Genomic DNA, 19,288 nt, shown 5'->3' with positions numbered 1-19,288 from the left:
TCATCTCCCAGAATTCTGAACTTCTGGGAGACTAGTCTAGCTGATAGTTGTTCAATATTTTTTCCATCAATATTTTGGGGATCTTCTCCCAACAAAGAATCTATCAAATAGGATCATCTACAAATAATCGGAAATAAGACTGTATTGTTTGTATTATACCATTTATATTGAATATATGACTGTCTGTCCATCTGTATGTCTGTCTCATGCCTGAGGATGGTATAGTTTGAAACATGATATGCATGATTAGAGATGAAGCTTCACCACTTTTTTCTGAAATAAAATATAATGAATGCAGGGATTTAAAATATGAATGGAGATCAATTTACTTTTTGTTAACTTTCCTCTGACCAGGAGATGTATTTCAAGAGACAGGGAGGAAGAAAGGGGCTCTAAGATCTGTCCCAGTAAAGCCCATTTTGTGATTTGATTCTATGGAATTCTTTCCTCACTGTTATTGGGGCTTACCACAGACAATTGGAATAGCATCTCTATAATGATGTAAATATTGGGGCTATTAATAAATATTTATTAATTGTAAACATCCTGGTGTATTCCTTCATATTCATTTTCTTTGATACTTTAGCCACCAATATAGTCTTAGGGCTTTTCTTTTTCTTCTCCATGTTTCCTAGCAGTTATAGAAAGCTACTGTCAGAGGTCTTCTATCAGTTTGGACTGAGATATCACCAAGATCCTGATGATCCCTAGAGATACAATAGAAACTCATGCCAAAGTGGGAATGAAATGGATGTATTTCTGGATACTTTATAATATTATGTATGATGAAAAAAGCTTAAATTAAACTGGCAATCATTTTTCATGAGTAAACAAACTGACTTGACCCTCGTTCTAGTGTTAATTCTGGACAGAGTTGTAACTCTGTAGAGGAAAAGGTATATTAATTGGGACTCACAGCTCCTTGTAGTGAAATAAGAAGACAACATAATCTAAAGAATCCTTACCAACTTGGATTACTGTGCCAGTTACAATCCTTCTTGGAAATTCTAAATTTTTAGCAGTAACTTACACTCTCATTATTATGCAGTTATAATATAAATCCTTCCACTATCACTTTAAAAATTACCCCAAAACTATAATTTTGTTTTAATAGGATGACACTATAATACAGTCACTGGATGGTCAGGGATCAGGGGCAGTTTTGTCTTCCCTGCCAATCACAGATCTGCCTACGTCCTCCCCTACCTCCATTGTGACATCAGAATACTCAACACAGGTCACTTGCATAAGCATCAGCCCCTAGGGTGAGGACAAGTGGCAGCTTGTGCTGAACTGCTGAGCCAGTGGCAAGAGATGTGCACACAAAATCTCCCTAAATGGGGAGTTTTATTTAAAGATCAAGGTAACAAGCTAGATACTATTCCTTATTTCTAGCTAGTTCTAGTCCTGCAAGACCCAAGACAGATAGTCAAGTGATTTGGGGCAGATCATGATGGTGTTCTCCTCCCACAATATAGAGGACAGATGGCTGGGTGATTTTGGGCCAATCACTAGAAGACAGTGAGTTCTGGTTGAACCTTAAGCATGAAAGCCCTCTGCATGACTTTGGGCCCATAACCAAGAGGTGATGACTTGTAGTCCCAAAACAGATATGGTAAGTTCTAGTGCTTTAATATACATGATGGACTACTGAGTGACTTTGTACAAATAAGCAGTAGACTTTGAATTCTACTCCTGCAATATACTCGACAGACAGCTTGGATTAATCACTAGTAGATGGTAAGTTCTAATCCTGTTATATCATGCTAGGCCCCTGAATGACTTTGTATCGATAAGCAAAAGATAGTGAGTTCTACTCCTGCAATATGCATGAGAGTTGGCTGCAGGTTTTGGGGCCAATAACAGTGGAAACAGTGGAAACAGTGACTTAGATCTCTTGTGAAGGTGAGTTCTACTGCTGAAAGACATATGACATGTAGCTGATATTGCAACAATAAGCAATAGTCGATGAGATCTACTACTACAATGCACATGACAGACAACTGGGTGACCTTGAAAAGAGCAGCAATAGATGGTGAGTTATTCTGTAATAAGCACAAGAGCTGGCTCAGTGACTTTGGGCCAATAACTAAGACATGGTCATGGTTGACTACACAGCTTCACTTGAAACCAGACAATTGTAACAGGAGGAGGCAAGGAAGGCATTGGAATATAAGGGAGGTTTAGGAGGAAAAATTGGAATGTGTAAAATTTGGAATTTCCAGTATGGTGACTGGAAGCTGAGACAGATCCAACACCTCAAGATCACTAATTGGGGAAGTTTAAGGCAGATAGATCATTCCCAAAACAAAGAGTGTAAATAATTGATGTACAATGTACAATGGGAAATCCATGGGGGAGTTTTCCTACATTGTTTTTATGCAAAAGCATTAGAACTGGCTTTACCATTAGAACTTTACCCATGTGGAATATTCAGTTAAATTATACTTTTGGTTAAAAGAATGTACCAGAGGTTTCTTTTGCTAATTATACTAGTGAGATGGTTGACATTAAGTCAGTTTGCAAAGAAATAGTCTACCAGGTGGTCACCTTCAAGATGTCAGCTATAGGCAAAGACTTGGAAGAAAAGAAGAAACCAGGAGAAACCCTGGCTCAGAAAGATCTGGCACAACCTCAAACCAGAAAAGGAGTACAACCCACCAGTATGGATCCAAATCCAAAGACTGAGAAGTCCAAGTAACCATCTGTAGGCACAAAGAAGCAAATGAAGGATGTTTCAAACTATGGGCCATAGACCTACTGGGCCAAAAATTTGGCAAAGCAATGGAAGCTGATGATGCACTTCTCCCTTCTGCTGGTCTGACACAGCAGATGGAGGGCAAAACAGCTAGCTGAATGGGATGACCCTGAATTGAAGGTCCTGATCACTGACCATAGCCTGTCTATGGAGTAGCTATAAAAGAAGTTTGAAGGGATAGAAATCTGTGCAATAGCCATGGTGGGAACTATGGCCACTGTCACAGGACAGGGAGTTGTGAAAACCCCTGGCTTCTTCTTCTCTTCCTGTTCTTCATCTTGGTGGCACCAGCAACCATGGCTGTAACCCCAGCACAAATGGCAGGGGATTCACAACTACCCCTCTTACATTGCCATTGGTGGCCCCAGCTGAGGTCAGAGCCTCATCACAAATGGCCACAGCCACAGCTGGAGCTCCAGCACTAGCATCAGTAGCAGCAGACGGTATCTCACCCCAGGGTTCATCATTGTATGGGACGAAACCCCCTGATGGCCATTTTTTTTAAAAAAAATATTTTAATTGAACAAAAACAGAAAAAAAGAATCATCCTTCATTACATCTTGTAGAAAGCATGTCGATTGGTTGCAGATACCTTTCGTGCATTTCTTCCACAGTCATTACTTATAGTTCATTTTAGATTGTACACTTTAAGTCAAAAATCTTTGTATATTTTACTATCAATGTACCACAATTCTCATTTGACTACAATTATTTGAACATGCTTTTACCTCAAATCATTCATAAAGACACAACCACATAATGGCATTCATTAGCTATTTCAAAAAATCCTCCAATAACATTACACCTTTATAACATCTTTTAAATAAAAGTCAATTAATAAAGTTTCTAAACCTTCCACCCTTTTTTTTTCCAACTCACTGATTAAAATTTATATTCAAGTTATTTTTGCCAATACCATAGTATGTATACATTGTTAAATAATGCCCATTAAAATTTCCTTGTTATTATAATTGGCTAAAAATCATTTACTATTTATGCCCCATCTCCTCATCAGCCCCCCCCAAAAAACCTTTACACCTTTATAACAAGATCTAAATGAAAATTTGTTAATAAAATTTATAGATCTTTTTCCCAAGTCACAATTTACAATTTATATCCAAATTTCTTTTACTAAATTGCCAATACATGTATATATCATTACGCTGCATCCCTTATCATTTCATTATTATTATTTATGGTTAATTAATTGTTAGCGAATAAACATTTAAGAACAATCTAAAACAATCTAAGAGTTACAAAATTCCTACTTATTAATCACCAATAATAAAAAACTGTTGGGAGGGAGGGGCCGATGCCATGACGAGACGACGCACGATCTCAAAGCTCTGAGATCACACTTGACACTTTTATTGCTGGGGGGTTCCAACGGACCTAAATCATCTCGAAGAGATGGTGAACAGGAAGATTACATCTTGCTGATCTCGGGAATATCACAAAATCTCTGAGAAAAGCAGGGCTAAAGTCTTCTGCTGGCAGTAAAAATTCCAGTCTATCAAGGCTGACAAAGTCAGGGCAATATAGAGGAGAAGTATTAAGCTGGTGAGAAACTTTTATTATTTTTAAAAAACGGACTGCCTATAAAACTTAAAAACCAATTTAAATCAAAGAATAGAAGAACTTAGTGGCGAATTTGATTTTTGTAATGGTTCTGGACAATGATTATCTTACTTTCGAAATGTTATTTACATGGATTGATTCTAAGTAAACCTTTTCAAATGGATGGATTACCCTAACATTTATTTTGACTCTCAGTAAGCCACAAATTGGCTGTTTACATCTCGACACTTTTATTGCTTGGTTGTTCTGGCTTAAGATCTGATAAGATTGTACAGCTGTTTCTCTGTACAAACTACTTCTCTGTAGTTTGTTTCCACTTGCAAGTGTGTTTCAATCTTGCTGAGCTTCTAAGAAAAAATACAACTGCGTACAAACATGGCCTCTCTTCAAGCATCTCTCCAAGCGATACTTTTAGCTTTGAAGAGGGTGTTTGATACAGAGGAAAGAATTGAGAGAAAATTGGACTATTTGGTGCATTTGGCAACAAAATGTAATGAAAAAACTGAGGATGTTCATCAAATACAAAATAAGAAGATGGAAATTCAAAAAAATTGAAATGGAAGACGAAGAGTTTGAGCTTCTTGATATTCGTGGCAATTGGTTTATTTCTGAGGGAGGAAAGAGTGGAATATTTGAAGAGGAATTAAATGGAGAGAAAACTTATTTCAAAGGACAAGACATAGAAGGAGAAAAAAGCATTAAAGAACTTATGGACTATGAAATACTATTTGCAAAATATTTGATAACTGCTGAGAATTAAAGATAAGCTCACAAAGAGAATTAGAATTAAAGATAAGAATTAAAGATAAGCTGACAAAGGAAACAGAAGGAAGGCGTAACTATTATATGAGAAATACTACAAACAAGGAGTTGCAAAGCGGAGTCCGTACAGACTTGTTTAAAAATATGTTTGGAAAATTGGATCCACAAATGGCAGTAGATATAAGATTGTTTTGCTATTGGAGAGATACACGTTGATAGATGGAAGAGTATAATTCAAAATTAGCTAAACTTAGTTAAATCCAGTGATAATAGATATAGTTAAATAAAAATTGATAATAATAGTAATGCATACAATGTTGAGCTCTTATGATAAGTAATAATTGGATATGAGAAGGGAAGGTTAGAAATATTTTTGGACTATATATAAAGATTATTAATAGCAATAATAAAAAAACAAAATTAGTCACAGTTAAATTTTAACCTAGGGGGAAAATATTATGATATAGGATATAGTTAAATAAAGAAAGGATAATGACAATAAATTATATACATGGAGGATTAGAAAAATTTTGGTATTAAATATTATGGATGTTTAGCTAAAACAGGATATGAGGATTTAATGTTAATGGAGGATTTTATAAATAAGTAAATGAAATGCCAGCATGTGGTTATGTATTAAATATTGGTATATTTTAGGATGAAGTACGTTTAAATAACTATAGTCAAATAAAAGTGGAGGCATGATGATGGTACTATAATAAATATTTGAGTTAAGATATTTGAATTAATATGAATTATATTTGATGACAGTGGAAGAAATGCACAAAAGCCTTTTGTAACCAGCTGATACAGTTTCTACAGTATGTACAGAAGGAGGATTTGTATGTTTGTTTTGAAAATAAAAAATTCCAAATAATAATAATAATAATAATAACAACAACAACAACAACAACAACAACAACTCCGCCGTTGCCGGTCCCAAGCCCGGATGAGAAAGGAGGAGGGTTGGGGTCAGGTTGGCATCTGGTCCCATAAAAAAAAACCCGCCAACCCATACAATATGGTGAAAAAAACAAATAAGAATTCCATACCGCATCGGTTGTCGCGCGGGTTAACAAGGGCCGCGGCGGATGTTGGGGTCCCTGGACATCCATCGACAAGTGGGCTACAAGTGGACCAGCCAACAAAATGACAAAAATATAGTGCAGATGAAAACCGTGCCATAATGGCCTGTTACTACAACTCAGAGCCAGAAAAAAGAGGCTATTTAAAGCAAATGTATGAATTATGGAAACAAAAATATCCAGATTCAAATGTTAGTGAACAACGACTAGCAGATCAAAGGTGATTTATTATATGGAATAAAGTGTTTAGTGAAGTTGAACATGAGGAAATTCAGGCAAATTGCAAAACCCAAAAAACAATATCTCAAGCGGAAATAACTGATATTCAAGACACAACTAAAGACATTATAGTAGAACTCCCAGAAGAAGCTCTTGGGGAGGAAATAACATCACCACCACTAGAACCAGTTATCACTGAACCAACTGATGAACTAACTAAAAAACAAAAAGAATTGAAGGATAAGATCATGGAGCATTTTCTGCTTAATGAGGAAAGGCAACGTTTACCATCACTAAAAACTGTGCCTATGAAAATTTTGGCCCCTATCATGAAAATGGTTAATGCAGTGTTTTCAACAATTGAACCGGGATCCATCTTGGAAACAAACCAGTTAATGTACAGCGTAGCTGTAATAGTCACTAATGAACTAGGCATTAAAATTAAAGTACCTAGTCACACAACAGAAAAAGCATCAAAGCCAAAGTGGAAAATCCGTTTAGAACAAAAAATCAAAAAATTAAGGGCAGATGCTAGTAACTTAAAGAACATGCATGAGCAACGGCTTAAAAACAACAAAATCATAGATCGGCTAATCAGAAGATATAGATTGGATACAAGAAACATCAATGAAGCTGTAGAGATTGTAAAACAGCAGATAACAGCAACAGCTAGAAAAATTGAAAGATATGAGGCACGAATCATCCAATATAAACAAAATCAGCAATTTCGATCAGACCAACGGCGTTTTTATCAAAGTCTTAATGTGAATGGTGACACCAAAAGTGAAAAACCAGAAAAACAGGCCACAGTTGAATTCTGGAAAGAATTGTGGGAAAATGCCAAGGACTACAACAAAAAAGCAAAGTGGATACATGACTTTGAGAAAAGCATTGGCAACAAACAAATGCAAGTATTAGAAATAACAACTGAGATGGTCAAAAATCGAGTTAAAAAGGTAAAGAATTGGATATCACCTGGAAAGGACCAATTACATGGTTTCTGGCTCAAATATCTGACCGGTTTACATGCAATATTGGCCAGGCAACTGAATGAAATTTTACAAAAGGGCCAAATTGATGAATGGTTGACAATTGGAAAAACATACTTGATTCAGAAAGATGCAACTAAAGGAACAACACCTGAAAACTACAGACCAATAACATGCTTGCCAACAACCTTCAAATTACTCACAGGCATTATTGCAGATAACATGATGGATTATTTGGAAACAAACAACATCTTGCCAGTAGAGCAAAAAGGCAACAAAAGAAGGAGCAGGGGCACAAAAGATCAGCTTCTAATTGATAAAATGATATTAGAAAATTGTAAGAACAGAAAAACGAACTTGAATATGGTCTGGATTGATTACAAAAAGGCATTTGACTCACTGCCACATAGTTGGATCATAAAATGCTTAGAAACAACTGGCATTAGCAAAAATATTACATCCTTTACTGAAAAGGCGATGAAACAATGGAGAACTGAGTTGGCAGTAGGGAATGAGATCTACGGAATGGTTAATATCAAGCGAGGAATTTTCCAGGGTGATTCACTTTCACCTCTTCTCTTCATCATCGCAATGATCCCACTATCAGTAATCTTTAAAAAAATGAAATTAGGCTACCAAACAGCCAAAGCTGAAAAAAATTCGCATTTACTATATATGGATGATTTGAAACTCTATGGAAAGTCAGAAATAGAAATCCAATCATTGACAAACACAGTCCGAGTATTCAGCACCGATATTTCAATGCAGTTTGGCATGGATAAATGTGCCACTGTATCCATAAAAAGGGGCAAAATCACTGCATGTGAGGGAATTGAAATGCTCAATGGCCAATTAATTAAATGCAAAGAAAATGAAGCCTACAAATACTTAGGCATTCTGCAGTTGGATAACATCAAGGCTGGAGAAGTAAAAACTATTGTCAGGCAAGAGTACACCAACAGAGTTAGGAAAATTTTGAAATCTAAATTGAATGGTGGAAATACAATCAAGGCCATAAATACCTGGGCAATACCAGTTATAAGATACACAGCTGGTATAGTTAACTGGACACAAGCTGATTTGGACCTTTTGGACCGAAAAACCAGGAAACTAATGACAATGCACTACAGTTTACATCCACGTGGTGATACTGATAGACTCTACCTGCCCCGAAAATCAGGTGGCAGAGGATTATTACAAGTGAAGCAAACAGTTGAAGAAGAAAAACATGCACTGGCTGATTATTTAAAAGAAAGTCAAGAACATCTATTAATCGAAGTAAAGAACAAAAATCTACTGAAGGCCCAACAGACAAAACAAGAATACAGAAAAGATGTGATAAAATCAAGAATGGAGAGTTGGCAGAACAAAGCACTGCATGGCCAATTTCTGGAAAAAATAAAAGATAAAGTGGACAGTGAACAAACTTGGTTATGGTTAACAACAGGTACATTAAAGAAAGAAACAGAGTCACTAATCCTGGCTGCGCAAGAACAAGCTATCCGCACAAATGCCATCAAGGCCAAAATCGAAAAATCCTCTGATGATGCCAAATGCAGACTTTGCAAAGAAGCTGATGAAACTGTTGATCACATACTCAGCTGCTGTAAAAAAATCGCACAGACTGATTATAAATTGTGGCACAATTCAGTAGCACAAATGATCCATTGGAATTTGTGCAAAAATTATAATATTAAAACAGCAACAAACTGGTGGGAACATCAGCCTGAAAAAGTCATCGAAAATCAGATGGTCAAGATCTTGTGGGATTTCTGTATACAAACCAACAAAATACTGGCGCATAATACACCAGACATCACACTGGTTGAGAAAAATAAGGTCACAATCATAGACATCGCAATACCAGGTGATAGCAGGGTCGCCGAGAAGGAACATGAAAAATTCGCAAGATACCAGGACTTAAAAATCGAAATTCAATGACTATGGCACAAACCAGCAGTGATAATTCCAGTGGTAATTGGCACACTAGGTGCTATACCAAAAGCACTGGAATTACATTTAAAACAGTTAAAAATTGACAAAATCACCATCAGTCAAATGCAAAAAGCCGCACTGCTTGGATCTGCACGCATATTATGAAAATACGTTATGACGTCCTAGGCCCCTGGGTGGGGCCCAACTAGTAACCAATGCCAAATCCGGCGAAACAACTGGCCGCTGTGATACAATTGTATAATAATAATAATAGTAGTAGTAGTAGTAATAATAAACTATTTTTTATTATCAATTTTCATTGTCAATCTGTATCTTTCCAGTAACAAAACAGTCTTATCCCTCTTGCCAATTATGGAGTAAGTCTTCTTTTTATCTCCTTTATAGGGTTTTTATAGGCTTCTCTCTGCACTTTGTTCTTTGAAGGGTCTCTCAGATAATCTCATTGCCCACCAGTTGCTACTAAAGTTAACTTGTCTTTGGTTGTCAAGCTTGCTTCTGAAAAAAATTCTCTTCTTATGTCTATCATCATTAGTACTTTTATCTCTTCTCTTCTCTTCCATTTAATAGTGTCTTCTCTGGGTTCTATATCGCTCTCTTGCTTTTTTTCTAGATTTCTTTCTCTAACCAATTATAAAATCTTCCCCATGTCTTGAAGTACAGTGATTCCTCGTTATCACAAAATCCCTGATAGACCCAAGGGAAGTAATTCAAGCTGGAGGTTATCAGGCAGCCACTAGGCTGATGAAATCGGGACACTCTGGAAGGAAGGAAGTGAAAAGAGAAAGTGAGACCATCTCGTGAGGTTTTTTTTCTACTTTGCTAAAGACTACCCAAAGAAATGTTTCTTTAAAGCCAAATTGGATCCTTAAACAAAAGAACTGAGCGGCAAAAATAGTCCTATCAGGGATTTTGTGATATCCCTGAGACCAGCAAGGCTTTGTCTTCCTGATCACCATCTCTATGGGATGGTTTAGGACTCAATGGACCCTCCAGCAGCAAAAGTGTCAACGGCGTTCTCAGAGTATCAAGACCGTGCATTGTAACATCGCGATGTGGCTCCTCCTTCTCAAGACAAAGATATTTTTATTGAGTATACTTCCAGAGAAATATAAAAAAGAAGATACATATTTGATTATACTTGTATTTATGGTAGCAAGGATTGTATTTGCACAGAATTGGAAATCAGATAAGATTCCAACAGAAGAAGAGATAATTTAAAAAAAAATAGATTGTGCAGAGATGAACAGGCTAACTTTGAGATTAAAGGATAACGAGGAATCACTGTACTTCAAGACATGGGGAAGATTTTATAATTGGTTAGAGAAAGAAATCTAGAAAAAAAGCAAGAGAGCGATATAGAAGAAGAGAGAAGACACTATTAAATGGAAAAGGGGAGGAAGAGGGAGAAAATAGAAAAGAAAGTATTACTATATAGGTATATGTTTATGAATAAGATATAGAGGAAAAAATAGTTAGGACATATAGTGAAGAAAAGTGAATAGGAAAGGATAAGCATAAAATTATAATAGGGTTTGCGGGAATACCATCAAAATACACGAGATGAGAGTTGTAAAGAGATAACCACACTAACAGAAAAGGAAAGGAAGAGAAGAGAAGAGGAGAGGAGAGAAGAGAGGAAAGAGGAAAGGAGAGGAAGAAGGAAAGGGATAGAAAGAGAAGGAGAGAGGGTAGGAGAGGGAAGAGGAAGAGAGGGATAGGAAAGAGGCAATACACGAAGGAAAGGGAAAGGAGAAGAGGAAGGAAGAAAGTAGAGAATGGAGGGAGGGTGAAAAGAAAAAAGAAAATTGGGGTAGTGATAATACAAAATAAGTATAGGGGATGGTAAACAAAGGAACCCCGAATGTATATTTAAACCTTTTATATGGAAAAACGAATGTAAAAGTGATAAAGGTAAATAAGAATAATAACTCTGAATGTATACTTGTAACTATATATAAGAGAATAAAAATAAAAAACTTTTAAAAAAAGAAAATAATAGATCGGAATGTGCAGTTTCAGTAGACGTGTTTCATTAGAGTCTAATATGAGAAATGTTCACCTTCCTATTGATTAATTTATCTCTGATCAGGATGAGTTTTTCAATGGATAGGATATAAAGGGGTATAAAAATCTAGAGGCCTGGCATTCTGACAAATTAACCATTAATAGACACACAGACATTAAATCTATAGACTACACAAAAAAGACAAACAACTAGCCTAAAATGGAACAAAAAGATGCAAGCATTATCCACCAGCAATCAGGACTCCGATAAAGCATATTTTAACTCCAAGGTTAACATCAGACCAAGTGGTGGGTTCCTATAGGTTTGGACAGGTTTGGCCGAACCAGTAGTGATTTGGAAGCCTTGGTCACTGGAATTGGCAATGACCCAGACCCGCCACAAGCTCAAATTGGTTCTCCGGGTGATGTCATAGGTGCCACCATCTATTTTTTGCTTCTGTGCATGCACAGAACAATTTTATTGCATGTGTAGCACACATCAAGCGCCCGCACACAGGATGGCCATGAGCAAACTGGAACACACCCCTGCATCAGATCAACAATCAAATAAACAATATCCCAATCCAGAAATTGCCGAAGAGTCAATAATAAACAGCTCAACCAAATAATCTCTAAGAATCCACCAACACTGACAGGGCAAGCCACCAGAATATACACTGTCAACAAATCAAATTCCTGACTAGCACTGATGATGTTACCTAATTTGGTTAATGAAATGTTTGCAAGAAAACAAGGAAGCTCAGAGAGCACCAAGGATCATTTCAACTCTGAACTACAAATTTCCTTTATTTATATAAAAATCCATTTTGTGAGTCAATTCTATAGAATTCCTTTCTCATTGCTATGGGATTTACCATGGCCAACTTGAGTAACATTTCTTCAAATATATTAAGGCTTAATTTAAATTTAAACTTTTATTAATTCTAATAATATAATTAATAACATAATTAATTAATTAATTAATTATGTTGATGTCTTATTTATTTCATATCTTACCCACCAATATTCAAATTAGATAGAGGACATTTAATATAATAATTTCTGTTTCACTTAAGATGCTTGAGAAACTTTGCAATGCAAAAGGCCTTTTGATTGCATTTCCTTTTCTCTAAGAACTGATCTTAAATATTGTAATTTACAACAATAACATTTGCTCATGAAGAACTGCTGCCTGGGACACAGGTGGATGATCTCAAGTCCACTCCATGTCCAGAGAGGAATTATGAAATAGCAGATCGGCTTGTCAGATCCTCATTTTTCCCAAGTCTTTGTTTCTATCACTTTTCCTTTAGTTCCCTGGAAAAGAAAAGAAAGAAAGAAGGGGTGTTTTTTTTTTAGTTAAGAAGTATAGCAAAAAGAGTAAACAGTTACTATGCAATAAATGACCAGATAATTTCAATGCAGAGTTATTAGGCTATTAGAATATGTTTTTAAATATTTTTTTCTCATTAATATTTTAGGGCTTTTCTCCCAACCAAGAACCTATCTAATAACTATATAATGATCATCAGAAATAAGACTACAATATATGTATATCTTGTACCATTTGTTTTGAATACATGACTGTTTGTGCATCTGTATGCCTACCTTTACCTTGAGCATAGTATAAACACAATAGACAATAAGGATAAATCTCCATCATGTTTTTATCTGAATAAATTGTCTGTTTAAATTAGGAAAATGTTTGATTATCCAGTCTAACCTGCCATTTCAAAGCCAAAGGTCATCATTTCAGATGCTCCTTTTCTTAGAAAGGGTCAACTTGCATGCAAGAACATCAAAGGAAACTGAATATATTTTAGTATTAGTGTTATAAAAACACAAACCATCTGACAGTTCATTTTTAATCAGAGAACTATTTCAGAGTACTAATGCTACTGAAAACTCTTGGGAATTTATTCAACAGTGCTTGTCTCTGTGGTATATGCACACAGATTTATAAAGCTTTTATTAAGATGCATAATTTCTCTGTATAATCCAATTCATACTGACAAAACATGATTTTTCTAGCGATTTATTGAAGCCATCATCAATATGAACTGAGGTATGGCCTTGAAAAGTACTGTAATTTCTCTTTTTTTCTCTATATATCTTGTAGAATAGAATAGAATAGAATTCTTTATTAGCCAAGTGTAATTGGACACACATGGAATTTGTCTTTGGTGCATATCCTCTCAGTGTACACACACACATTCATCGAGAATCATAAGATACAACATTTAGTGATAGTCATAGGACACTATAAGCAATCAAATCATACTAGGAAACAATAAAACAATATAAATTGTAAAGATACAAGCTACATGGTTATAGCCATAAGTGGCAAGAGATAGGCACTAGGAAGGATGAGAAGAATAATAGTAATACAGTCTTAGTAAGTAGTTTGGCAGTGTTGTGGGAATTAGTTGCTTAGCAGAGTGATGGCATTCGGGGGGGAAACTGCAGATTTAGCACAAAAGTGAACAATCAGAAAAGATGAAAATCAAAAGTCATTGTTTTTCTGTTCTGCTTTTAATCATTAACTTTATAGTAAAAAGTCACTTAACTAAGTTAGTTCTTCCTACTTGTTATCCAGAATGCCCTGCTGTTTGCTTGCCAAATATGAAGTGTGAACTAACAAGCCTTTCACTTTCACTTCAATGAATTAATTGTTACCTGCTTCCAGAATAGCATAGCCAGGCTAATCACCACAGGTTTAACAAGTGGTTTAGTGCAGCATTTCTTACAAGATGACTGCTATATGAAAAGAGAGAGAAAGAGAATGACAAAGGAGGAAAGAGGGATAGGTTAATGGAAGAACATATATTTGTTTGTAACATTATCATATTGATCATATTTGTTGTTATAAAGATCAGATGTCACTGTTATAAAGATCAGATGTCATAGATGTCATATTTTTATTTGCTTTTACTATTGTAATACAATTTTTCAATAAAAATATTTTCAAAAAATATTAAGGAACACCAAATTCCATCTTTAATTTATATAGAGAACTGTTCAATATATTTCATATTATTTTTTTAGGATTTCTCTCCATCTAGTAAATTCTCAAATAAATATCTAATCAAAGATGGCATATTTCTTATTTCATAGGTTTTAAGTATATATACCTACCTCTTGTGGCTCAGCAGGAACCGTTCGAGCTGCCACCAGACTCCGACAGTGAGGGGCCCTATGAGTCGGCTCTAGAGGACATGGAGGACCCTGGACAGGGTTCTGACTCTGAGCAGGGTGCAGAGAGACTGGTTGGCCACCAGGTGGTGCCTGAGCTTTGGATCAGTGGGGAGGAGACAAGGGAGAGTGATCCAGAAACCAACAGTGAGTTGTTCCGGGATGCACGCCGTCGAAGAGCTACTCGGTGTCAAGAACAATTACGTAATTACAGGAGGTAATTACGCTCAGCTGATAGTCATTAGGCTCCTCTCTAGACTATAAAAAATATTGCTTGTGCCACACCCTTCTTGCAGAAGTCAACGCTTGGACTAAAAAGAAACTAACTTGGCAGGCTGCATTGCTGCCAGAGTTAGTCTGAATTTCTGCCAAGGTTTGTCGGACTTGCTGCCAAGGTCCTTATCTGTTTGTTTATTTGGTTTTCAGCCACCAAGATTCTGGTATAGTTATTAAAGGACATTCCATTTTACGCTTGACTCGGCTTTCGTTACTGGACGGAGGAGGGGGTTAGAACACCTACCTACCTAACTATTCACCCACCTACCTACCTACCTACTCACCCACCCACCCACCCACCCACCCACCCACCCACCCACCCACCTACCTACCTACCTACCTACCTACCTACCTACCTACCGATCATGTCTGTCTTATGTCTGTTGGTGATATACTTAGTTTGAAACATGTGAGGCATGACCTGTGATTGAAGCAGTCCTATCTATTTGAATGCAATGTTTGCTAAAAAGAAGCAGAGTTTTGATCACTCAGATTGGCTTGCCATTTCAAAGTCAAAAATCATCATTTGTACATTCCCCTTTTCCTATATGGTGGTCATCCTGTATTAAAGACATATACTTTTCAAAGGAAGCCAAACTTATTTTTCCCAAAGCTTTCAAAGCACAGGATATCTGTAGGCATATTCTTGCACTTCATATTTTTGTTTGAGATATATTTCAGATTCCTAATGCTAGTGAATACTCTTGGGAAGTGATTAAGTGATCATGGGCCCTGTGGTATTTTTAGAAAGATGTATAAACTGCAGATTCAAAGGACACATAATGATTCTGATATCACCCAACTCATATTCAGAAAGCGTAAGTCTTCCATTACCGAAGGTGCCGATCAGATAAGCAAAATATGGAAATGAAAGGTAATTTCTCTGTTCTTTTCTATATTCTGTAATAGCAATGGTGGTGCAGTGGTTAGAATGCAGTACTGCAGGCTAACTCACTGCTCACTCCAGGAGTTTGATTCTGAACAGCTCAAGGTTGACTCAGACTTCCATCCTTCCAAGGTTGGTAAAATGTGGACCCAGATTGTTGGAGGCAATATGATGACACTGTAAACCATTTAGACAGGGCTACAAAGCACTGTAAAGTGGCATATAAGTCTAGGTGGCATTGTTATTTCACATAATTATTTTCTCTGAACAATCTCTCACATATTTATTTTGGAAGCATAATCCATGGTACAGCATAATGAAAATGTTTGTGTATTAACTTTGTTACTAGTAAATTAAAGAGGGGTTTGATCTCATGGAAGAAAAAGTTATTTAGTTGATGAAACAATTGCAATTATTCCAAAAGGTAAAGCAAAATATTCTCCAGATTGACCTTGATTCCTGGTGACTTTATAGAATACCCATGTCCATATCCTTAATTGCTAAACTCTTTCTGGATCTTAAATAGGAGAAAATGAAGATAAAACTGTATTTCATATTTATATTCCAACACCTATTAATTTTATTGTTCTTCGTAATTACTATCTGATCTGTTGAAATTATTTTTATTTTTTATACAGGAATACAGGAATCATTCTCAAGAAAAATGCCTAATATAAGTGACTTCTCTACTTTTCTTCTCTTGGGTTTTTCTGACCAATTTGAGCAAAATATGTTATATTTCATTCTCTTTTTAGTGATCTATATAGCAGCTTTGATAGCAAATACTCTTATTATTTTAGCAGTGTCTTTCCATCAACAACTTCATACACCCATGTACTTTTTCTTAGTGAATTTATCAGTTGTTGATCTTGGTTCTATTTCTGTCACTATTCCAAAAGCCATGATAAATGCATTCTTGAACAGCAGAGAAATCTCATACTATGGGTGCATCACCCAAGTATTTTCTTTATTCTTCTTCCTGATATCAGATTTGTTCCTCCTTACAGGCATGGCGTATGATAGGTATATTGCTATCTGTGACCCACTGCATTATGAAAGCATAATGGATAGGAAAGCCTGCCTTCAGCTGGCAGCTATTGCATGGATAACTGGTCTTCTTTATTCAGCCTTGCATACTTGTAGCACTTTTGCAGTCACCTTTTGTTCCAATGTTCTGAATCAGTTCTTCTGTGAAATCCCACAACTTCTGAGGGTATCATGTGATAATTCATATCTCATTGAAGTTGGAGTTATTCTATTCAGTGCATTCATTGTCTTTGGTTGCTTCAGTTTCATAATTGTTTCATATGTGCAGATTTTCAAATCTTTGTTTAGAATTCCTACTTCACAAGGACAGAGCAAAGCTTTCTCAACTTGCATTCCCCATCTCATTGTTGTTTCCTTGTTCATCAGCACTGGAAGTGTTGCATATTTAAAGCCTACTTCAGCTTCTCCTTCAGATGTGGACACAGTAATCACTGTACTATATTCTGTGATTCCTCCTTTGATGAATCCAATTATTTATACAATGAGAAACAGAGAAATTAAACTTGCCTTGTGGAAAATGTTTAAGTGTGACATTACATCAAGTAAAATATAATTACTTTTCATTTCCAAATGAAATGAAAAGTAATTATACTAACATTTTTTTTCTAACATTAGGTTATTTACTTTTTGAAAGAAAAGCCAATTTCATAAACAAATGGTGCAATGAAAGTAAATAGCATGTTTATTTGTGCTGTCTAAAACTTTAATTGGGTAATTCAATTCTATGCATTCACTCTACAGAAAAATCCATAAAATGTACTAGTACTATATGTTGTTGGATCATTTCACTTTGGTATTTTAACTTTTTTTTAGCTGTAGGGGCCTTTAGTTTAAGTGGCTGGTCAAGGTAAATCAACTTTCCCTCCTTTCTTTGTAAGATGGAAAATATAGTCTTCATTAATTTTCTTTGAAAAGCATAGCAGATCTCATTGATTAGAGTGTTTGAATAGAAATACAGAAACAGTTCGTATTCTTTTTGAATAGATATTATATCCTTATCCATGTAGGTCTATATCTACATTTCTGTATACAGTATCTCTAGCTATCTGATAAATATATTTAAATCTGTTTCAAAAAAAAAGTTTCACAATGTGTTAAGAAAAAAAAACATCATAGATTTATAGTATTACAAATGAGTTTGGAGGCCTTCAATTTCAACCCCCTACACAAGGGGGGAATCCAGGATTGTTCCAAGCTCAACAGCCTCAACCTGTAACTGAACTCCTTTATGGCTATTGGGTATGAATATTGGGTATGGGAATTGAGTATGTCTAGTTTAATGAAAAAACAGGACTAGGGTTGACATGACATCACTGTTCTAATATTTAAAGCATATTACTGAATATTACTGTTCTAATATGCGACAAAGAAGAGGAGGTCAACCTGTTCTCCAAAGCACCTGAAGGCAAAACAAGAAGCAATGAATGGACATTAATCAATGAGAGAAGCATCCTAGAACTAAGGAGAAATTGTCCTGATAGACAATTGATCAGTGGAATGACTGCCTCTAGAAGTTGTGGGTACTCCAAAATTGGGTTTTTAAAGATGACATTGGGCAACCATTTGCCTTAAATGTTGTAGTTTCATGCTAGATCAGGGGGTTGGACTAGAAGACTTCCAGGATTACTTCCAATGTTATTCCATAATTCTGTTACATTTGCAATTATTCCAGATTTGCTTATACAGTTTCAATTGAAACACTGGGTAGAAAAAATATATCGACAGATATGTAAATATTTGTAAACCAGAATGTGAACATTCAGCAGAAATGTGCAGTTTAATAAGGAAAGATACAAAGCAAAATAAAAGTTATTGTCTGTATGTTCTGTTATTAATTGTTTCTGAAATGGTGCAGAAATGTAATGGGTTCATAGCTGAGTATATACAATACTCAAATGGATACATACTTCTATAACTTCATATGTATAATTTTATAGAGCCCTGTTGTATATCTGTAGTTACGTACAGTAGATAGATCTGAGTGATTATTTTGTGCCATCAAATCTTTTGACTCCTAATGACCACACAGATTTTGTTAATGACATTAATAATGTTTCCCTAATTTGGTCTTTCAGGTCTTCAAATTGTAACACTATAACTGAATACATCCACCTTGTTATGTCTTTTTTCCTTCCAAAAGTATATCCAGTTTGGATAATTGAGTGTGGTTATTTGTGCCTTCTGGGTTGATTCATTTGAGGTGCCACAGATTTGTTTTCTTGGCTATCCATGGTAGTTTTAACAGATGAGAGGAAGAAAATGAAAGCAAGAAAAGGGTCAAGAAAGAAGTTTAACAGAAGGATCCAGTATTTATACAGACTGTGGAAGTAGACAATACTTGTGAACTATATAAACATCTTAAATGAATAATAAACATATCCACCAATATGACATTATTATATAATAAAAAATAGAATTAAGCAAAAAAAATTTAACAAAATTGGTGGAAGATTACTTTGAATCTCTTCAGGAAAAGCGAACATCCTCCAATTGCTTCTTAATTGCAAAATTCTTCTTAATTGAAGGATGAAAAACC

General features: G+C 35.6%; 1 protein-coding gene across 1 annotated transcript; it reads left to right on the top strand.

The window, feature by feature from the left end:
* The first annotated feature begins 16,369 nt into the window (after window positions 1-16,369).
* Window positions 16,370-17,305, top strand: LOC148046178 (olfactory receptor 14A16-like). The gene has a single exon (XM_087711917.1). The coding sequence runs from the start codon at window positions 16,370-16,372 to the stop codon at window positions 17,303-17,305; it is 936 nt and encodes a 311-aa protein (XP_087568043.1).
* The last annotated feature ends 1,983 nt before the right edge of the window (window positions 17,306-19,288 follow it).

This window comes from Thamnophis sirtalis, unplaced genomic scaffold (genome assembly GCF_051295495.1).
Source record: "Thamnophis sirtalis isolate CommonGarterSnake01/CBP01778 unplaced genomic scaffold, rThaSir2_p1.2 scaffold_4, whole genome shotgun sequence".
NCBI classification, from domain to species: domain Eukaryota; kingdom Metazoa; phylum Chordata; class Lepidosauria; order Squamata; family Natricidae; genus Thamnophis; species Thamnophis sirtalis.
Note: the sequence above shows the minus strand (reverse complement) of the source record. Positions and strands in the feature narration are given on the sequence as shown.